Below are 23,541 nucleotides of genomic sequence, written 5' to 3' on the forward strand. Positions count from 1 at the left end.
TTTGACATACTTTTCGGAAGGGACAAAAGGTAGCGAAAAAAATTATTTTCAATAATCTGGAGCATCGTCACATCATGATATCCCCATATCCCTGCCCCATACAGGGCGATGCTTCTACATTTGGCCACATATATGTTAAGCATTATACCAGGTTGTTTTCTGCCCAATTTACTGGCAAAATGCTTTAACGCCGCAACTGAGCGTTTAAATGCTAGCGCTCTGTTTTTTACCTCGGGCCCCATCCCCCTGTTGCCTCGATTGTGACCCCTAAATATGGGAATGTTTTTGTGGCTTGTAGTAGGGTGCCTGCCGCCTTAAGTTGTTTACAACTGGCTCCTCCTTTGCCAGAAGCCATCACATAGGACTTTTTTGCATTCAGGTTGAGGCCCCTCTCTTCCATGTATGTTATATAACTATGCAATACTTTTTGCGCGCCGACCTTTGTTCTTGCCATCAACACGGAGTCATCCGCATACAAAAGGGAGCTGATCTGCGTATTCCCGGCCTTAGGAGAGTCAATGTTGCTGGCACCCAATTCCCTCTCCAAGCTGTTAGTGTAAAGAGAGAAAAGGAATGGGGCCGGCACACACCCTTGCCTCACCCCCTTCTGTATGCGAAAGACCCCGTGCATTCCCCCCCCAGCCCATACCTTACTCTGGAAGAGGCATTCGAATATAATTGTCTTAGGAAGAGGACTATCGAAGAATCCACTTTCATCTCTTCTAATGTCAACCACAGTTTATCATGTATAACACAATCAAACGCTGACGAAAGGTCGACGAAGATTGCGTAGAAACACCCCTCTTTTGCACTGGTATATTTCCCCTGCAATAGAACAAAGTTTAACACTTGTTCCACAGTACCCATCCCTAGTCGGAAACCATATTGTACTGGGGTCAAGATATTTTGATCTTCAGCCCAGTCCTGGAGCCTAGTCAGGATTACTCTTCCAGCAATTTTTACTATTGAGTCCAGTAGTGATATTGGCCTATAATTTGATGGGCTTTCCCTATCCCCCTTTTTAGGTCTCGCCTGTCGATGCGCATGCGCATCGAGCAAGCGAGACTATAGGGGCTCATCGACTCTTTATCTAACTTGCAAGGAATCGTGGCGATTCCTTGCAGTGCCCGTGACTTTTAAGGTCAATGCGCATGCGCATTAAGCTTATGCGCATGCGCATTGACCTTAAAAGCGCGTGCACGTCCGTCTCCTAACAACACACACACACCCTCTCCCCCGCTCCGCCCCCTCCCGCCGTGTCGCATTTCTCTTTCTCCTCCCCCTCCCCTCTCTTCCTTCCGTCTAACGCCGTGTCGCACCTCTCCCCTCTCCGCCCCCTCCCCTGCCCGCCGTGTTATTTGTTTATTTTACCCGCCGTGTCTCTGCTGCTTCCCCCTGTCCTGTCTCTCCTCCTCTCTCTCTCTATACCCTCCCCCTCCTCCCCACCACTCCCATCAAGTCCCTCTGGCCCTTCCCTCCTCCCCGGACCCCACCATAATTACAGCGTGCGTATGGCTCTAGAAACCGGTCTGAAATTTTGAATCAATGACAGAGTAACCTGCAAAACAGTGTTATTATTTGAAGAGCGCAAATCACAATCTCAGACCGTCAATCAAAACAAATTGTAATTAAGTGTGCACGCCACTGTTCTAACACGCTACTCCCAACACTAGTAAGCTACAAAAAGTGTGTTACTGATAAAACGGGTAAGAAAGTGTACTAGTCACTGACCGGATAACCCGCAAAGTAGTGAACGTAGATAGTGTTCACGTCACTGACTCAGACGTTCAGCTAAAACAATATGCAAATAAGTGTGCACATCACTGTTCCAGTGCGCTGCATTAAATACTGCAAACTTTTGCTTTCAAAATGGCTGTGCGCTTTGACGTCATGCATGCACCCCGTCCGGAACACAGCGCTCCTTTGGCACTCCGACACACTGGCATGCTGCTTGGAATCTCCTGATTGTTATGCACGCAAAAAGAAACTCCCACGCGGCAGCGCTGACAGAGATGCGTGTTACCCGATGAGGTACTATACAGTTTGCGTGGATTTACCCATGTAAACCCGGGGTCTGGGGTATAGATTGAGCAGACGTCCGATAATTTGAATACTGCTGATGTCTGCCTCGTATCGCTGTTCCCCTTTTGTTTTCCTGTTGTTGAAGGCTTCGCCTCCCCTACTCCTCCTACTCTCCTCCCACTCTCCTCCCGTCTGTTCCCGCACTCCTCCCCGGCTCCCCGGCCGCCTCACACGCCTGCTGGCTTCACTCCCCGCTGCAGGCGGCCCTGCGCACTCTAACCGCCGGCAAATCTACACAACCGCACTAAATAGGCTCACCAATGAGCAATGTACAATATGCAAATTTCATCTTGACATGTACACCCCACTGGCAATGACAGACGTTGTACACCTACTCAGTACATTTGTAAACGCTGCAAATACCTCAAAAACTGTTTAGTGTCGAAATGGTCCTCAATTTTGAATCCTATGCAGTTGCAATGTACACCATAATTACAGCGTGCGCATGGCTCTAGAAACCGGTCTGAAATTTTGAATCAATGACAGAGTAACCTGCAAAACAGTGTTATTATTTGAACAACGCTGACATTCTCTCTCTCACACACTAATACACAATCAAGCTAACGTACATATTACACAAACATATACACCGGCACACACTCAGATATACACAAAAACGAATACACACATATATAGCAAATCACGCCCCCAAAGACACAAATAAACAAACAAGTACCCAGACACACACCCAAAGACACACTCACACACGAATACATACACCTACCCTCTACGACACGCAGATACGCACAAACATCCTCACACTGACACACACATATATCGATACACAATCACGCAAACGCAGATGATCTTATTAACAAACACACATGCACTCACACAAAAACACAGACGTACACACATTGCCCTCACACGCTCAAACACAGATATAAACACGCACTTAGATACACGCACGCTTACACACACACATTCTTACATTTCTGTACCATGCCCCTACCAGACAAGCACACGTATACAGACACACACCACGCAAGTTCACACCCGCCTCTCCCACAATTGCCACTGTTTACGTTCATACATCAGCCGTCACGTAATGTACGTTTCGCCCTTAAAATAAATCAAAATGTACTGAGTGTGATCAAATATAGGAGTCTTCAAACCTAAATGCAGCATAAATGCATAAAGACAGTGAAGCAACACAAAGAGATGTCTGTCAGCTGTCCCCGTCTATCATGGGTTGTGTGTACACACTGTCTAGATAAGTGCACATAACCGATCCGTTATTAATGGTTTCCTATCTCAACAGAGACGCTACTGTTCGTATATGATATATAAGCATCAGTGACGCGCTTCGTGCACGCAGCTTCCGTCCGTCGGTCGCTCCAGCCCTCTGGCTGAGATATTCCTAGAATGTACAACGCATCTGACAGAGCCATGGGAGCCCGGGCCTATGCTGAGGGAGTCTGAGCGGGACAGATCCATCGAGGCTCGAGGGTGAGGGGTGCACGTCCTTCACACGCCCTCGGGTGCGAGGAGGACCGTGCTGCACCCTGGTTACTGGGCCTCCTTATTCTAGGCCCTGTTGTCTGAATTGCAAGAGTGTACTTACATACAAACAAATGGTCACAGCAGTAAGTCCTATTTATTCCTACTAATATGGCAAAGGAACACCATCTTTCTACACATTAGTTATTTCCTTTCTGTATGCAACTTTTCATGAGGAATATGGAATGAAGTGATAGTGTCGAAGTGAACGCACATTTTGGAAGGTGTGAACACTGAGCAATATACACATGTTTATGCGGGCAAGCAGTTAGTCCCTTAATTCATATCGCTCCACACACACACTCACCCTCACTCACACTCACCCACCCTCACTCACCCTCACCCTCACTCACCTTCACCCCCACTCACCCTCAACCCCTCACCCTCAACCCCTCACCCTCCCTCACCCTCATTCACCCTCAACCCCTCACCCTCACTCACCCTCAACCCCTCACCCTCAACCCCTCACCCTCAACCCCTCAACCCCTCACCCTCAACCCCTCACCCTCAACCCCTCACCCTCACTCACCCTCACCCTCACTCACCCTCACTCACCCTCACCCTCACTCACCCTCACCCTCACTCACCCTCAACCCCTCACCCTCAACCCCTCACTCACCCTCACTCACCCTCACCCACCCTCACCCTCAACCCCTCAACCCCTCAGCCTCACCCTCACTCACCCTCAACCCCTCACCCTCACTCACCCTCACTCACCCTCAACCTCATGCTAAAGATTTACAAAAAAACCCATAAACAATTCTAAAAGCACTAACTCTAATGCTGCGAGACCTATTGCATTTCTAATGCTTGTTGTATATAGGGATAATCAGTGATTCTGCCCAGGTTTTAATTAAACCAATATCACAACATGCCCCCATTACACGTAAACATACAGGTGCCCAGAGATCTATGTTCATTTTGTAAAGATCACTTGGGATCCCATCTGGGCCCGGGGCTTTATTGTTTTGGGAAGATTTAATCGCAACCTTGACCTCCTCTAATTCGAACTCTAGTGGGATCGGGTGATGCTTACTTGGTAATTGTGGCTCGGTTAGCGTGTCACAATACAATTTAGAGAAAAACTCTACCCATGCATTTTCATCGATAGCTATATCTATTTTAGCTGTCGCCTTGTTATTAATAAATGGTGAGTTAACTACCTGCCAAAATAGCTTAGGGTCTCTGCTTTCCGCTGCCTCCAATAAATCTTGCCAAGCCTTCTCCTTGATTGCTTTCTTCCTTTGGTCTCTTGTTACCTTATACGCTTTCCTTAATACTCTGATGGTCTCAGGATCCCTTACTGGGTCTTTTAGGGCCTTTTTTAGCGCATTGTGTGCCTTAGTGCATTCGGTGTTAAACCACCCCTTAGGAGTGTTTTGCTTTTTTAGGCACTTTCTGGTCAGGGCACCCTTTATAGTTTCCGTAATGTTAAGAAAGGCCTCCAGTATTTCTCCACTTGTGGGATTATCCTCTAAACATACAAGTAACGATGGGAGAGCCTCATGGACTATTCTTTGCATAATTTTTTCCGGGTCTGCCATGCTCCATTTTAAAGCAATGCCATTTCGTGGTGCTACCTCTAAGTTCTGGGTCCATGTTAAAATCTCAGTTAGTGTATTTATTTTAACATCCTGTATGTTAAGTACCATCTTTAACGGCAGGTGATCGCTCAGACCCATAGCAAGGGTTTCAAAATTCATAACACTACTACCAAACCTATTTGGTAGAATTATGAAATCAATAGTTGACTGTAATCCTCTTGCCATAAAGGTTTAAGTGAATTCAACCTTAGGGTAACATAGCCCATTTGCAAACCCTAGATCAAGCTTGGCCATAATATCATTTAGGATTTCCCCTTTAGAATGATGATCGAAATGACTACTCTCCCCTTGATCCCCCGCCCCATATTCTGCAAAACCACATGTGTCGCTAGTACATATATTTACGTTAAAATCACCAGCCCAAATCCAGATTAGTTCCTTCCCTTTCAAGGGTTTTATCTCCCTCATTTCTTTGTACACTTCCATTAGTACTTCCCTGAAGTGTGCATTTTCGATGTTGTTATAGAAATTAATAACTATCAGCACACTCCTACCATTTAAATCAATCGTGACAAATTGAAAGTAGGGTGACGTGGATCTACCTATACTAGTGCTAGTGTTTAAGCGATTGGACACGTAGACACATAGACCCCCTTTATTCCTGCCATGGTTGGAAATTACTGCGGGAACTAAAAAGTTTTAAAATCCTCTAAATGCACCTCCTTTAAAGCCCAGGTTTCCTGGACACAGAGTATGTCAATGCTGGTTACAAACTCACCCCAAAGAGTTTCTGTCACTTTGTTGGCAATCCCACACACATTCCACGTTACTACATTTATTAGCTGTTCTTTTGTTCTAGTTATCAGATTTGCCTCTCCCCCAGCATTCTTCCTAGCTTCCCTTTCTGTTGAGATTTCATTGCCCTTATCCTTTGTACAGTTTGCCTTTTTAATTTTATTCATCATCCCTGTTTCAGTGTCTAGGGTCGTGTTTCTTTTTCTTCCTGAACCATTGTCAGATGTTGGACTCATATGTGTAGTTTCCTTATCCCTCACCTTATTTTCTTTTGTTTGAATTTTGGATTTAGTAAGTCAATCATTTGAATCTAGGCCCGAGAGTGGTTCAAAGAGATTATGAAGAGGAATATTCCAATAAGAATTTGGGTTTGTATGGTGATATTTATTACCTAGACCATACTCAAACTCATTGGAATGATAAGGCAAGAAGGTGGATGGGAGGTCATGGTACCTGTAATGGTTATTACCTGGGCCATACTCAAACATGCTGGGATATTGCGGCAAGGGGCTAGGTGGCAGATCGTAGTACCTGTCCCTACTTAGGCTGTGTCCAGGTCTATTGGGGTGATGTGGCAAAAAGCCAGGTGGCGGCTCATAGTACCTGTGCCTATCTAGGCTGAGTTGTTGTCTATAGTTAGCTGGTGCACGGGAGTTATGGCACTCACCCAGTCAACTGATCTGGGTTTAATCCATCACCATTCTTTAGCTCCCCTAGCTTGGCAGTTCGGGCTGGACTGTTCCCATGGGGCACAGGGTCAAGACTGATTTCCCTATGGCTGGGTTCAAACTGGAATGGCATGGTGAGCAAAAAAACGATGGATTTAGGCCCAGATCTCTGTACTGGGTTGAATGTATGACATTGTTCTGCATTCTGTCCATCAACTGTTTTTGCATTTGTCACCCAGAGTGGGACGGGTATGCTCAGACTTGAGTCCCGTGCTCTCCATGCCACTGGAATCAAGCTATCCTGGCTGATGAGGGCTGAACGCCCAAAATCGGTCCTAGGATGCTTGTGTCCAGTCCAGGGAGGACCTGGCTTGGCAGTTCGGGCTGGACTGTTCCCATGGGGCACAGGGTCAAGACTGATTTGCATATGGCTGGGTTCAAACTGTAATGGCATGGTGAGTAAAATAAACAATGGATTTATGCCTAGATCTCTGTACTGGGGTGAATGTATGACATTAATCTTCATTCTGTCCATCAACTGTTGTTTTTGTATTGTATGAAATCAACATTGTATGCAAATATTGGAAGTTAATGAAAATTTGAGTTATACCTCAAATTATATTAAATTTGTGATATTTATTCATCATGAGTAACTGAAGTTATGAAGTGTAGTGCCTGGCACGTCCCCTCTGTTCTCTGAGGAGCTAGACTGCCTATGAGAAGAACCACCCTTCTTGACAACTGAATGCCCTGCTGAATGAAGGTGTGTGTGGAGGAGTCCTCGAAGTACAGACTCACCAGGACCCACAGGATGCTTTTTAACCTTGTGTTTACTGCAGCAGTTCACCTGTCTACATTTTCTTACAGACTGCCTTTTTCCGTCAACATGGCTGTACATCCAGCGACACTAACGCCAAGTACAACAGCCGCGCAGCCCAGATGTACCGTGAGAAGATCAGACAGCAAGCCAACGCTGCCTTGGCAAAGTATGGTACAGATGTGAGTATTCTGAAGGAGTGCTGTAAATGCATCGGCTACAGTGAACAGCTGAGGCTTGAAGGGTCTTCGGTATGGTTGTGGCATGGAGGAGCCTGGTTGCAGTGATTTGTATGGTTACAGGTTAGTGAGCAGTTGCCATTTGATGACCGCTTGCAGGAGCACCGCTTCCGGGACCTGGAGATGAATGGTTTTATAGAGGCTAGGCTATGGTTATTCAGTGGACCAACGGCCTGGTTGTTTCTGAGGTTGACGGACATCAAAGGAGCAGACTTATTATTGACTCAGAGTTGTGAATCGGGGGCAGAGCTATGACCAGCAGGGACTTCGGTCTTCTGAAGAAGCTTGAACTTAACTGAAAACTTGGAAAAGTAAGACTTTGGTATCTCCTAGGTCTATGGGAGAGTAGTGTTGCTGGTGCTTTTTGGGAACAAGCACTGGCGGATGAGTAGAGTGAGCCTCTGGGGCACAGAAGATGCTTTCAGTAAATCCATTTCGGTGCCGGTGAAGAGCTGGGGTTAACTGGGATTTGGCTTCCCACAGTGCTGCACTGGATCATTCTTTTGCTGCTGTACTGGGGTGTGTTTTGGAACTAGGCCGGCTGAAGCCAGTGCACGTGTGATCTGTGCATTCATAAGTGAATGAACTGCTTGCTTATAGATGGTTAAGCTAAGTCTCCTTCATTGGGTCACTAAGTACTTAAATTGGGTAATGGTAACCAATATAAATTTAAAGCGCTGAAAATCAGAGAAACTAAATTACTTTTATTATAAAGATACTATTAAGACTGTGTAGACACTGATAAGCAGGGTAAGGGCTTTATCTAAAAAGTTGTGCCAGAGGATTAGTAGTCTGAGGTGAAAGAAGAAGCACATTGTAACGGGCAACAGGGTTGATAGGGCAGAGGAAAATGGGGAGGTTGTGTAAAGGGCACTGAGTGGAAGCACCAAAGAGGCACTCCATGTATGCGTGGCTACTTTGAATCTAGCTGGTGACCCTGGAGTGCTGAGGGCCCACAAATCAATGCATGCTTCTTTTGCAAGTTGTAGAGTATTCATGAGCTCCTAACCTTTTAGTGTTCTCTGTAGAGATCTGGCTGAGCTCTTTTTTGAATAGCAGGAGGATGTTGACATAGATGTATTTCCAGATCCTAGGAGCATAGATGGGGAAGGCGTGTCTTTAGGTGTCTTTAGGTTTTGTCTTTTTGTGAATATCTTGCTTTCTAGTCTTGCTATATTGTGGCTTCTTATATGGTTTGTCTGTCCTGGTGCTTTATTTTCTCTGCCAGATAAGCTGCATTGCAGTTTATGGTTGTTCTCTATTTTCTGCGTATGATAATGAAGGTTTTGCAAGTTTAGAGAGAGAGCTAGTGTGTTTCTTAAATATTGGGGTGATGTAGTCAGGAGGCATGGGGTAGGAAGTTTGATCCTTTCCAATGGGGCCAGTGTGGTGTCTGTGAGACCACAGTGCTTCCTTGAAGGTGTTGAGACGCTCGAGACTTGGATTGTCAGGGAAGAACTTTTTCATTTATTTCATGATTGAAGAGCTGTCTCCACTCCTTGTTTTCTTGAGAAGGTGTTCATGGGAATCCTAGTGATTTTTCTTTGATAGTCTTTTGGCCATCAGATTTACAGAGCAAGGTTTGGATTTTTGGATCTTTGTTGCTAATGGGGAGTAGAGGTGCATCCTTGGTGAAGTTTAGTTTAACTAAACACTGGGCCGCCTGATTGTTTGGCAGATTTTCAGATGCTGAATGTTCACAATTAAGATTGTTGATGTCATTGGCATGTTGATGGATCGTAAAAAAAAAACCTGTTGGCTCGTTGGCTTCTATGTAGAAGCTGAATATAATGTGTGATAGGATGGATCCCTGGTGATACCGCAGGAGACAGTTTCTATAAATTGACGAGGAAGAAGGTAAACCACTGTAGGACCATGTTGGAGAAACCCGTGAATGTTTCCTGTGTATAGCTGGATCAGTGCTTGATGGTAAAAAGGCAACTGAGCTTAATTAGAAATTATGAAGACCAGCCTGCGCTGAGAGTTGTACAAGACTTTGCCTGTCAGTGAGAGCTTGCTCTACGTGAAGCCCCCAAAATGCTGATCTCAATATACCTAGTCTGGGAGTGAGGTGCATGAACCAGGTTTTTGAAATTCATGACCCCTCGGTTTGATTACCCTGGCCACTAGTATTGGTGAATTATTTAGAGTTTAATAAAGTGTGTGTTTGTTTACCAATGGTTCAAATTCTCCCGCAGTTGAGCTTGGGAGTCTGAGCTTGTGTTTCGCCTCGCTGTTCGCTACCTGAGATATCCCTGCTCTGTGCATTAAGCGTCCCATAGACATACCTCTCCCGGGGAAAGGGGGGTGAGGGGGGGCCTGCTAGCTGCCCCTTATCCAGCTTCCTGAGTTAGGTTAATATCTTACTATCTCACACAACCGCTTTGTTCTCTGTGCTGACGAGCTGTTCTTTCTTGTTCTCCGTTACTCAGCTTTGGATCGATGCAGTGGTCAGCTCCTCCCCGCACTCCCCGGAGGCCAAAACTACAGATTTTTTCGCGGAACTCTGCCAGGTAAACGAGTCAAGCTGTCATGAACAGCTTCATACCAGAGAGCTGGTGCTTTCACAAGGTTTGGGAAGGAGACGTGACAGAGTAGGACCGAGCTGGTGAAGACGTGAGCAGGTTTCATAGTGGCATCTTCCCTATTAAGCATTTTTGGGAAGCGCCTGATTTGTGTTTGTCACAGAATGTGAGCATTGCAAGATTTGGGAATCGGTAACCATTCCTGTTTAGACAACTGCTTGCCATAAATATTCTCTCGCCATCAGCCTCTCAGTGTAGAGCATGGATGCCACTGCTTTATTGGTGCGGTGGGGGCTGAAGCCAACCATGTCTGCTTGACCCTTATTGGTGTGAGTTGTTATTAACAGGTGTGTTGTGTATGCTCCACCTTTATGCTGAGCTTCCATGCACAGGATGTTGTGTTGAGGTTTAGGGATGAGGGTGTTGGCTTCCTGGGCCACCTGATGGGTGACGGGTTGTGGGATCTAGAAGTACTTTATGCAGGTGCTTAGATTTAGGGAAGAGACATAGGTTTAGGAAGGTTAAATGCAAGGCTTTTGGGTGTAGTTGCACAGGTATCAGCGATGGGTGGTTTTATCTACTACTGCATTGTGCGTTGTCTTGTTGCAGTGCTGACATGTACAGCCTTCAGTGTAGTGGTACTAACTTGCAGACGTTAGTGGGGTAGATGTGTTGAGCTACTGTTAGTAAGTTCTGCTTGTGACCTAGGAGGAGGAATGATCCTGGGGTGTCCTTTGTATGACCATGGAGCTGGATTAGGAGGTCCCTCTGTTCCTGGAAATGATCTGGTTGGGCTTTACTTGTCTAGTCTTCCGTATGTAGTGCTACAGAGTGACCCTGCATAGGTTAATATGTCCTTGCCATGGGATCGGCTCTTGAGTGAAAATGTTTAGTTTTTTTTTTTAAGGGTTGACTTGGATGGGGGGATGTGTATAAAAATAATTGGTTTGAGGGCAATTTTCTCATAGAGATGAAAGATAACTTGATCTAGCAATGCCTTTTGTTTCAGCCTTCAGCCACATGGGACACATCATCATGCGCAGATCTGGCGCCAGTGCCCACCTCAGTGGAGTCTGAGAAGCTGGTTAAAGCTGTAGAGAACAGTGATCCCTCACGTAAGTGGTGTTGTAGATCGTCCTTCCATCTCATTCTGAAACCCTGCTCATTCTAACAACCATTCCTACTTCTAGGATTGCCCAGCTGCACTCTTTCTATGCTATCCATGTAGTCCATCATGTAATCAAGCAAAGGCTCCCACTGCTAATTCTTTCAACCGAAGAGATACTTGGCTCTTCCTCAACCATTAAACCAGAAACTTTGGTGCTTCTGAGAGGGGTCTGAAACGGGAAAGAGAGGCTATTAAAAAAATAATGAAGTAAAAAAAGTTTTAAAAAAACCTGATTTTAAAGCCCATCTCATCTGACCAGGAGTGTCAACAGAAAGCCAGACAAAGGAACTCTAAAATATCCACCTAATTTACTGCACAGAGCTCTGAAGGGAGAACATACTGTGTAGCAGCACCATCTTACAACTCTAAAGGAGCAACAAACATAATCATGCCATTAATATCAAATGAAAGAAAAGATAATGGAGGCAGCAAGGAAGATGGGATCAATATACTAAATGTATCAAGATCTTTCAATGGTTACCCTACAGAAGTGACAGGATTTCAGTCCATTAAAGACATCATATGCTGCTGGGGCTGCTCCTCGACTGATGTTTCACTGGCAAGGAAAAGCAGGGACAATTATGTTGAGCCAAAGGCTGAAGTGGAACAAACAAACCCGTCCCCACCAGACTACAGAGCGAGTGATCGGGAGAAGCCTCAAGGCTTACTCCCTCCAGAAGATAAGGAGAGAAGAGCACTCCTAATCCGACTCGGAAGTACATGCGTGCTGCCACCAGAGAGCATCTGCCAATTGGTTATAATGCTCTGTCGCCCTTAGCAGCGCCCATTGTGAACAGGTGATGCATTGCCCCAACCGATATGCCTTAAAGTGAGAATACCATCTGGTGGATGCAGTGCAGGGGAGTGAGTATTACAAAGAATAGCAATAAGCTTGGCGAAGGCCTTAGAATGCACTAAGACCACTAGAGATATTTGTTAAGTCTTTACTTAATCAGTAAATGGGTTTAGTGGGCTTGGTTCTTATTCCTGGGAGTTTCAGACCTCTGGTCTTGGAGAGGGCAGATCGGTCAGTCAGAAAGCTGATAGCTGGAGAATGTTTCAGAAGATAGCCAATCTTTCAAACAACAAACACTAACCAACCCATGAGGATGGTTTAACTACATACTAAAGACTTAAATGCTTCAGTTAAACAATTGTAAATGTTCCACCAACTTCCGGAATCAGAAGAGGTGTCCCTCCCCCAAGATACTCCCCTCTCACTGAGACTGCTCCAGACTCTAGCCTAGTTGGTTTCTATGTCAGTCCTTCTTTAGTGCATCCACAAGCAGAGGAGAGGCCATCTTAATTTCAAAATGCTACTCCTATGAGATCTCCCATGTTAGGACAGACCTACAAGGCACATGATCCCTACTTCCCTTTCTTACCTCCCACACATATACCCTCCTAAAAATGTACACCCCTTACTCGGGTCAAAATCTTTATATTAGTCACTATCTCAACCGCTGTAGAAGAGGGAAACAGAGATGTTCGAGGCATGTGGGCTGCTGAATTCATATCGATGGCGAAAAACAATCTGAGGATGGAGAAGATGCCCATGCGCACTGTAGTCCAGGGGAGGAGTCACCTATTGCGTGATACTTCGAAGACTCTTCCAGGACAACATGGTGCAATCATCCAGACCCAACACTAGGCGGCGATCTATGCACCAGATATGAATGTCAGCAGCCCTACATGCCAAGAACAGATGCATACTGGTAAGTAGCATATTCCTTATTCATATAAGGCAGTTTAAGCGCATTCATGGATCCCTCATTGAGACTCATGAAAACTGAAAGGTCAGTTATAAGTAAAACCAAGACTATTCACTGGCTCTCACAGAATGACCTAATATACATTTGTTGGGAGCAATACCCATATGCAGTTGACTTTACCTTCTAGAGTACCTCGCTCCTCAGACTGAGTAGACATTAATACCTTGGAAATTGGCAACTTTACCCTCTCAGATCATGCACCTATAATGATACATGTTCAGACACGCGCACCCACATCCCAGAGGACCCTGGAGGCTCAAGGCATGCTGTGAGACACGGGAATAAAGAAGCACTCGTAAAACTCAGAACCTGCCTAGCTGACCATTGGACCTGAACATGCTTTGGGACACAGTTGAAGTGGTAGGCAGCGGTCACCTCACAGCATCTTCAGCCACAATAAAAAAAGACAGAAGTTGATGAGAGAGAAAATGCTCGAGAGATCAACAAAAGAGGAGATCCCCGGAAAGAAAGGCATTAACTCACAGCTTAAAGATCTATAAGGGAAAACGCTGAGACACTGGGACATTGATAAGACTGAATATTTGCTGCCGAGGATTAAACAGAAATGCGATAGCAGAGGTAATAAAGCAGGCATACTCATGGCAATGAAGTTCCGAGCAGGAAACGCTTGTAGAGTGGATAATAATGAGAGAAGCTGGAGGAAATGTGGAGAACAGTGAAATCGCAAACATCTTGAAGTGTTACTATTGCAACCTTTACACAGCCGAGGATCCCCTCAGAAGCACAGATTAAAACATGAGCAAAGCTTCCGATCTATTAAAAGGAAGTTTGGGATGCAATCGATACCATTTTCTTTACAGACTTCAGCATTGACTTGACTTCCCTGATTGACTCCAATTTGCAACATTCCTGGTTTGGTGAATAAAACGGACATCATCAACCCTAGACTGACCCTCGTGTATCTTGACACTGGAAAAGATTGCCCTGTAACTAGAGCCGTGTTCAAGCAGATTGGACTTTCTGGGAGTCATTCTTGATTTTATTTATTTATTTTGAAAGTTTGATATAGCGCGAACAAGATCTTTGCAGATAACAGAGCGCTTTACATAGGTAGGAGGAAGGGTGGGTACACGAGGGAGCAAAGTTAGGATGGTGGGTCAACAATGCAAGTAGTACAAATAAGAGGGAGCATGAACCATCGGGTAGGATCGATAATACAAATAAAACACATGTGCAAAGGAACATGAACAATCGGGTAGGGTGGATAATACAAGTAAAACACATTGCAAAGGGATCAAACAAGTAGTGCAGATAGACGCAGAGTCTTAAAGATCAAAAGTAGTAGTTCAAGTGTATTTAGCCATGAGGATAGCTTTAACTTCTTTCTTAACTCCTTGGACGCTCATGACGAGCTCAGCTCGTCATAATGTACACCTCCATACACTCATGACGAGCTGAGCTCGTCATGAACAATGGGATTATAAAAAATCCAGCATTAAGGATGAATTGTGTAAGCATTGATGTGGTTAAAGAGAAAAGTGGAGGGGATGCGCCTGGTTTCCGGAGGGAGTGAGTTCCAGATCCTAGGCGCCATTCCTGAGAAGGAGCGTTTGTAGGTTCTTTCCTTCCGGAATCTTCGAGGCTTCAGCAGAAGATTGTTTGCACTTCTGGTGGTTCTGGAGCCGCCGGAAATTGTCAGCTTCTGAGTGAGGTAGCCGGGTGAGTTCAGGTGTATAGCTTTGTGCGTCATGCAGGCAATTTTCAGATGTATTCTGGCTTCAAAAGGCAGCCAGTTCAGGGATTTGAAGTCAGGGGAAATATGTGAATGCTTTTTAGATCCAGTGATGAGCCTCGCTGCCGCGTTTAGTGAGTCCCTTAGCGGTGCAGTTGTAGTTAGGGGGAGGCCGCAGAGGGCGGTGCTGCCGTAGCCTATGCGAGGGATGATTAGTGCTTGTACTGCATTTCGGAAGTCTTTGGCTGGGAGGAAGGGTTTAAGTTTCCTCAAGGTATTTATTTGGAAGTTCGCTCCTTTAGTTGCCTTGCTGATATGCTGCTGCATGTTGAGATTGGCGTGAAGTGTTATGCCTAAAGATTTTGCTGAATCCACGATGGTCGGTTGGACATTGAGTGCAGTTAGGTATTTAAGCCAGGTTTGGGTGGTAGAAATTTTCGCGGGAGGTGAGATCAGAAGGAACTCAGTTTTCATAGCATTGAGCTTGAGGTGGTTATCGGCCAGCCAGGATTGGGTGTTCTGATCGTTGAGTTCAGACGGATAATGTCTTTGGGGGATTGTAGTTTGAGATATAGTTGAGTGTCATCGGCGTACATGTGAAAGTGTACATTGGATGCTTGTAGCAGGGTGGTGAGAGGTTCCATAACTAAGTTGAACAAAGTGGGGAATAGGCAGGATCCTTGAGGGACCCCTAACGAAACAGGTACTGAGGACATCAAGTTGTTGCTCTTGAATTTCTGAGACCTGTTGTGTAGAAAAGAGGAGAACCACTGAAGAATAGTCCCAGAAAGACCCATTCTTGTGCTTAGGAGCTCAAGTAAGTTCTCATGCTTCACAGTATCGAATGCTGAAGAGAGATCAAGAAGGATGAGGAGGCAGGTATCATTTTGGTCTAAGATTTGCAGGGCGTCGTCAATTATGTGGGTCATAGCAGTTTCGGTACTGTGCCCTGCTCGGAAGCCTGATTGATGAGGGTTGAGGAGATCAAACTGCTCAATGTGCTTTGTCAATTGTAGTTGAACGCATTTTTCTAACAGTTTGGCGAGAGTGGGAATGTTGGTAATAGGAAGGTAGTTGTTAAGATCAGTGGGGTCTGCATTTGGTTTCTTTTGTAAAGGTGTAACTTGTCCAACTTTGTCAGGGATTCTTCCTTGCTGGAGTGAGCAATTAATAATTTTAGTCCAGAGTGGGAGGAGCAGAGGGGTGAAGTCTTTTACAACGTTAGCCGGAAGAGGGTCGTTGAGGTGATTGGATGGTTTCAGGGTGCTGAGTAGTCTGTCAATTTCGTCTTCAGAGTAAGTGTCAAAGGATGACCATGTCGCATTGTTTTTTGGTTCATTGGGTGTAACGCACTGGGGTTTGGGGTATAGGCTTGCGTCAATGAGGAGATCGTTCCTTATGTTGTTAGTTTTTTGGTTGAAAAAGGCAGAGAACTCTTCACAGGAAGGTGCATTGCCCATGGTGTCGACTGCTTGGGGTTGTTCCTTGGATTGTGATCGGATTAGCTCGAACAGTTTATTTTGGCCGGTTTTTTGCTTGGTCGAGCTGGAGTCTGAAGAAATCTGACTTTGAGCGTTTTATTTTCCTGAAGTACGCGTTTCTCTTTTTCTTCAGAGTTTTTAGTTGCAGAGCTGAGGGAACAGATCTCCAGGTGCGCTCTGCCATTCGCATGGCCCTTCTGTCTTCATTGAGACTCCCGTTGATGGAGATCTTGGTGGAGACTCTTTTCAGTTGCATCGGTGCAGCCTCGTTGATTATTGAGGTCATAGAGTTGAGATAGTGGTCAGTTACGCACTGAACGCCAGTGACGCCGTTAGGGGGAAGTAGGAGATTGCAGCTGTCAGGGGGTAGAGAGTTAGGATCGAGTTTCTTCAAGTCTCTTTTCCAGACTTTGGGCTTGGAGGTTTGGACCGGGATACGTTTAAATTTTTCCTTGATGAAGAATGTGACAATATGGTGATCAGACCAGTCACATGGTTGGATTGAATCAAGTTGAGTAGTGCCTTCTTTGGAGATGATAAGGTCGAGGATAGAGCCTTTGTCATGGGTCGGGCTGTTGCAAATTTGGGTGAGGTCAGAAGCATTAAGGTAATTTTTGAGGCTATTGACCACTGGATCACTACAATCATTCCAGTGAAGATTGTAATCACCCAGGTAAATTTGTGTGTTTTGCCGTCCTGAGTTGATTGAGATTGTGTCCATGAGTTGTTGGGAGAAGGTGATGTTGTCCCCAGGTGGGTGGTAGATGATGTGTAGAGAACATACAGGTTTGTTTTCGCTGATGACATCAAGGCAGATGTATTCACAGGAGGTAAGAGAGGGGGCGGTGGCTTTATTAATTGAGAGGTCGCTCCTGTAAATGCATGCGATTCCACCGCCTGTCTTCTTGGACCTGTCAAGTCTAATAATGCAGTAGTTGGGGGGGACTAGGATATCCATGATAGGAGTAGAAGATTCAGTTAACCATGTTTCAGTTAGGATGGCGAGGTCAAGGTTCAAAGAAATGATGAGATCAGCGACCTCCGAGGCGTGTCTTTGGGCCGATCTGCAGTTGAGTGTGCATTTGAGTCTAGGGGTGCAGAGGGAGGAGGAGGGATCTAAAGTGAGGGGGATTTTTGAGAGGTTGTTGGGGACAGAGCCTCTGTAGTTATGCGTGGGGTGTCTGAGAGGGTTAGAGAGAATCGTAGGAATAGGCAGGTGTGTGGTGGCTAAGAGGTTTCGTCGAACCGGGACATAAGTGCGGAGAAGGGTGTGTTTGTCAGGGTCCGAGAGAGTGTTGATAGTGCGCTGAGGGCGTCTGGAGGTATTGCGAGAGGGGATAGAGGTCCAGTGTAGGGAGTGAGTAGGATGTGAGGGGGATATGTTGTTAGGTTGAGAAGTGGAGGTGGGGGGGGTGGGAGTCTGGAGTGTGTGAGAAGTAACTCTTTGAGGGAGTGGAGTTCTTCTCTCACTTGGAGGAGGGTTGACATGATCATGTCCAGCGTGAGGTTGGGTACTGAGTTGGGGGTGGGCATAGATGGGGAGCAAGTGTCTAGGTTAGTGGAGTAGGAGGGGGGAGGGGGTGGGGGGCGGTTAGTGAGGTGGGTGGAGTTGGGGTTGGAGGCGTTAGTGAGTGTGTTGGTGTTCGGGTAGGTAGGGAGGTTGGGGGTGGAGGGGGTGGAAGGGTTAGAGATGGTATTGTTGTTATTTGACGGGGAGTCAGTGCTAGGGGGGGTTAGCCAATTGCGGGACGTGTGGAGGCTGGGCGTTGCAGGGATGACAGTGTGGTGGAAGGGAGTGAGAGTGGGGGGGGAGAGGTTGCGGGAGGAACAAGGGCCAGGAGTGGCGGCAGTGCATAGAGTAGGGGGGGAGATGTTAAGGGAGAGATGTGGGCTGGAGGTGGAGGGAGTGAAAAGAGAGGGGGGGAGAGGTTGAGGGAGAGATGAGGGCTAGGAGTGGGGGGAGTGCAAAGAGAGGAGGGGAGATTGGTTGGGAGAGGGTCATGTTGTGTTGGGTGCAGTCAAGTGGGGTTTGTTGTTCTGAAATAATAGTAGGATGCGTGGGGTTCTGGTTAAGTGGGAGTGGGGTGGATGGGGTGGTGGTGGTGTTGATGGCGAAGGGGAGATCAGCGTCTGGGATTGAGGAGTGTGAAGTGTATGTATTCGGGGGGTGATAGAGTAGAGTACTGGGGGGAGGGAGGCGGTGCGTGTTAGTGGTAGGTGGTGCTGTGGGGTCGAGGATGTTGGAATTGTTGGGATTGGAGGCCGGATGGTGTGGGATCTGAGCGTTGGAGATGTATTCTTTGAAAGTGGGGAACAGGTTGTCAAATAAGTCAAGGTTTCTGTCTGTGGATTGAATTAGGATAGTACTGTTATTGTAGATAGTGATGGATGCTCTAGCTGGGTAGAGTTGGGATGGTGTGGTGGAAAGTGTTATGCCATGGGCAGTTTTCCTAGTGGTTGATATGGTGAGTAAGGTGAGGAATGCTTTTCTCCATTGTGCTCTGCGTATAGTGTAGAGAATGAGATCGGTGCTCTTAGTACCATTGATGAGGGAGTAGTAGGTGTCTAAAAAGGGGGGACTTTATGAATTTGTGTTTAAAACGTTTTGTGTTTTTTTTGAGAGATCTGGGGGGTAATTAATTTTAAATGTGTGATTGCCCGTGGGTTCCATGATGAACGTGGGGGGAGGGGCAGGTGAGGGGTGTAGGGTAAGGGTAGGTGTAGGATAAGTCAAGTCAAGTCAAGAGATTTGTATAGCGCGCTACATACCCAGAGGGTCTCAAGGCGCTTGAAGAAGGGTGGGGAATTACCTGTCGAATATCCAAGTTTTAAGTTGCTTTCTGAATACTAGGTGGTTCTGAGTAAGGCGAAGGTGAGTGGGAAGTGAGTTCCAGGTTTTAGCTGCCAGGTAGGAGAAGGATCTACCTCCCATGGTGGTTTTGTTGATGCGAGGTACAGTGGCAAGGGCTTGGTTGGAGGATCGTAGCTGGCGGGAGGGGGTGTAGAAGGACAGTCGTGTGTTGAGGCATTCGGGTCCAAGTTCGTAAAGTGCTTTGTGTGCGTGGGTTAGGAGACGGAAAGTAATCCTCTTATTGACGGGGAGCCGGTGGAGGTTTTTCAGGTGACCAGAGATGTGTTCTTTACGCGGGATGTCTAATATGAGCCTGGCTGAAGCGTTCTGGATGCGTTGTAGTTTTTTCTGGAGTTTTGCGGTGGTACCGGCGTATAGGGTGTTTCCGTAGTCCAGGCGGCTCGTGACCAGTGCGTGGGTGACTGTTTTTCTAGTTTCGGTGGGGATCCAACTAAATGTTTTTTTGAGCATGCGAAGAATGTTGAAGCAAGATGAAGAAACGGCGTTGACTTGTCTGTTCATCGAGAGTGAGGAGTCCAGGATGACGCCCAGGTTCCGTGCGTGGTCCGTCGGGATGGGTGCTTTTCCAAGGGCCTCTGGCCACCAAGAGTCATCCCAGGCGGAGGGGGAGGTGCCTAGGATGAGGACTTCTGTTTTGTCTGAGTTCAGTTTCAGACGGCTGTGCTTCATCCATTCGGCTACTTCTTTCATTCCTTCATGCAGGTTGGTTTTGGCAGTGTTAGGGTCTCTGGTGAGTGATAGGATCAGTTGAGTGTCATCGGTGTAGGAGATGATGTTGAGGTTGTGTTGGCGTGCGATGACCGCGAGGGGGCTCACGTATACGTTGAAGAGGGTGGGGCTGAGTGAAGATCCTTGTGGTACGCCGCAGATGACTTCAGTGGCCTCTGACTTGAATGGTGGAAGGCGGACTCTCTGGGTTCTTCCGGTGAGGAACGAGGTGATCCATTCCAGTGCTTTTCCTTGGATTCCGACGTTTCTGAGGCGCTGTAAAAGGGTGCTATGACAGACTGTGTCGAAGGCTGCGGAGAGGTCGAGGAGGATGAGGGCGACTGTGTCTCCATTGTCCAGTAGAGTTCGAATGTCGTCTGTTGCTGCGATGAGGGCGGTTTCAGTGCTGTGTTTGGCTCGGAAGCCGGACTGTGAGGAGTCGAGGGATTTGTTGGTTTCGAGGAAGGCGGCGAGCTGGTTGTTGACCGCTTTCTCGATGACTTTGGCCGGGAATGGAAGGAGCGAGATAGGGCGGTAGTTTTTGAGTTCGGTGGGGTCAGCTGTGGGTTTCTTCAGAAGGGCGCTGAGTTCGGCATGTTTCCAACTTTCCGGGAAGGTTGCGGAGTTGAGGGAGCAATTGATGACGTCTCGGAGGTGCGGTGCTATAATGGAGTCTGCTTTGTTAAAGATGTGGTGAGGGCATGGGTCTGTGGGGGATCCTGAGTGGATAGAGTTCATCAGACGGATGGTGTCCTCAGTGGAGATTGGGTTCCAGTTATTGAGGATGTTCAAGGGGGGTGGGGGTCCTGCAGAGGGTTGGGTGGGTTGGTCTTCGGGTCGGTTGTTGAAGCTGTTGTGGATATCTGCAATTTTGTTGTTATGTTTGTTCTTATGCCCTGAGATCAGGGATGCAGAACAGATACGACGAAGTCCTATTTCTATCTTACTAGGAGGGTGGAGGTGAGTCCTATCTCGATTTTGGAAGGCCAAGGGGAGGCAGTGCTTCAAGATTAGTTTTGTGGGGGACTGGCAATTTGTTGTTGCAGGTTTATGACCCCAACCATTTTGAGAGGAAGATCTGTTTTCTGAGGAAGACAGGGAAATGGGGTCTAGTAGAAACTACAACTTTATAGCCCCAGCCATTTTAGGCAGAGGATCCTAACAACTGTACAGTCATGTAGATCAGCTTAAAAAGCGTTGAAAAATAGAAATGAGAGACTGAGTGGAGGGCACGATACCTTGCCGTAGTCTTGGGGCCGTTTTTTACGAGATGGTAGATCAGCTGGCTTCAATGCGCCCTTTTCACGTTGTCGGTGTGCGGATTCCTTTTTTGGTTCATAGAAATAATATCTCCATTAATGAATGATAGATGAAGGTGGTGCTATGCTATCCTCGTTGTTTTGGTTCTTTAGTGCACTTCCTGGGGCGGGGCTATGAGGCGACTTCTCTTCGTGTTTGCAGCGCGGTCCTCCCGGGGGCCGCTGTGGCCGCGACCCAGCCGGCCCGCCGCCCAGCTCTCCCAAGAGACACTGGAGCTCCGCCGCCAACCAGTGTCACAACTCCCAATGGACTCTCCGGTGAGGAGGGGAGAGGCCAGGGGTGCCTCCGCCATGAGCCCCGTGATTCAGTGCCTGGCGCTCCCGCAGCCGGTGCCTCCACGTCGGCACTCTCTGCACAGGGGGGACGGCCTCGCCACTTCGCTCCGCTCTGCCGGCTCAGAGCGACCAGCAGCCCCGGCAGGCAGTCACGGCGAAGATCCGATGCCTTTCAGGCCAGATCCGATGCCCGGTGTGACCGCTTGTGATCGCCACAGCCCCGGCAGGCAGACAGACACGGACGGCTCCAGCCCGTCGCTGATGGTCCGATGAGAACGGTGATCGAGGCAGCCACGGCAGGCAGACGCAGCAGGCTCCAGCCCGCCCCCGCAGATCCGACGAAAGTGTCGGGGGGGGTCAGGCCCCCGACGGCAGCGCTTCCTTGACGTCCACAGCCTCCCGGTCAAGCACGGATTGCTGACCGTGACCAGCCTCCGCGGCGACCGCAGCAGCCACAACCACAGCAGGCTCTCCCCACCATCCTGGGCTCCACAGATGATGCCGATGGCAGGCGAAAGTGGCAGGGGTCCCAGCCGCCGGTGCTACAGGTACGTGAGTTACAGCCTTCAATCCAGTTACTTTCAGGTTATAATCCAGAAAGGGATCCCAAGCACTAGGAGCTCGGGAATAGAGCTCCTACCAGGCGGCCATCTTGCCTTCTGATGTTTCTTGTATTTGAGTTTGGATGGCTCTCTCCTGGCCAAGGTACATAACGGTACTTTAAAAAAAAAAAAATTTGAATCATTTTGATAACCGACCCTAATAAAACAGTTGTCTAATACACCCATTGCAGCACACAAATATACCACAGGCCAGGGTTGCCAGTAGTTTGACTCACCGGATGCTGTGGACCTTTGTTTGCTACACAACACGCTCGACGAGCCCCCTGCCTTGTTGCTCTTCTGGACGGGACTCGATTTTGACGCCACGCTCCTCTGCTGCCCTGTTGCCCCCCCCCCGCCGCAAGCGCCGCAGGTCATCAGGCGCAGCCGCAGAGCGGGGGGGGGAACGCTGCACTATAACTCCCAGGAGCCCTCAGCTGGCCACGCCCCTAAACGCGCCCGGAGGTGCTTGAAAAGGGTGTCGCTCCGACCGCATCGCGGGACGCGCCAAGGCGGTCGCCGGGCTGTCGGAGGCCGCCTGAGGTTGGATTGGGCCACCCCTCTTTCAAGTGAGATCCAGAGAACACTATATTATTATATATCATTTGGGGTTTGTTGGGATTCCCTTATATATATATATAGTGGGTTTGGCGTTCTGGTATCTCCATAGGTCTGACTGTTTGCATTTGATTTTGGGCTGCATTGATTACAAAAATGACTTTGAGATCTGGTAAAGAGAGACTGGTACAGGTCACAACTTCGAACGGGGTGTTTACTGGCACTATTGACCATTTCTTCAAACGGACTACTTGCATCCTTGAAAAAGAGATGGCCCTTGCAGAAAAACGTCTATCTATTGATCTGGTCACTGGGAAACGGTCTTCGCTTGGGAAAATAGGGCAGGCAGAATCCCCAGTCCCACTATCCCAACTAGACACTAGTGAAAATAATGGTATTACTCTAGACACGGTGCTGGTAGATCAGGAGCCAGATGACACTGCTATAGCTTTAGATACATCATCGAGTACTTTCCAATAACCTAGTGAATATCGATATTGATGACAACGAAACATCTGGTCTTGTTTCCAGTCCTGAGATTAAAAACCCACCCCAAAAAGAATCTCACAAATCAGGACCTAGTAAAAGGAAAAGGAAATAGAAAACTCAGAAGGGGGGTATCGCGAAGTCTTCAAAAAGTAACTGTAATACAGCATCTACAGAAAACACAGCAGCAACCCTGGTCATCTCCCCTACAAATACCACTAATCACCCCCCGTCAAATAATGCAGATGATATTCTCTTGGGTAAGATAGAATTTGTAGTAAAATCCCTACTGTTACCATTACTTGAGCGGACAAGGTTGCTAAATGATAAAATGGACCAGATGGAGGCATTAATGAGAGTTAACATGGAGACTATGAAACAGTTAACAAAACCCCCTGCATCTATAGGTGATGCCATTCCTGGAAGCCAGAGACAA

At 47.3% G+C, this 23,541-nt stretch overlaps 1 protein-coding gene across 1 annotated transcript in view; it reads left to right on the top strand.

Moving 5' to 3' along the window:
• The window catches only part of ARFGAP2 (ARF GTPase activating protein 2), a 182,600-nt gene that overhangs the window by 20,735 nt on the left and 138,324 nt on the right, over positions 1–23,541 (top strand). Inside the window, exons 4-6 of the mRNA XM_086959722.1 lie at positions 7,457–7,588; positions 10,078–10,158; positions 11,180–11,285. Coding sequence (XP_086815848.1) covers positions 7,457–7,588; positions 10,078–10,158; positions 11,180–11,285 — 319 coding nt within the window. The remainder of the gene's footprint in view (positions 1–7,456; positions 7,589–10,077; positions 10,159–11,179; positions 11,286–23,541) is intronic.

This window comes from Lissotriton vulgaris, chromosome 2_2, assembly GCF_964263255.1.
Source record: "Lissotriton vulgaris chromosome 2_2, aLisVul1.2, whole genome shotgun sequence".
NCBI lineage: Eukaryota > Metazoa > Chordata > Amphibia > Caudata > Salamandridae > Lissotriton > Lissotriton vulgaris.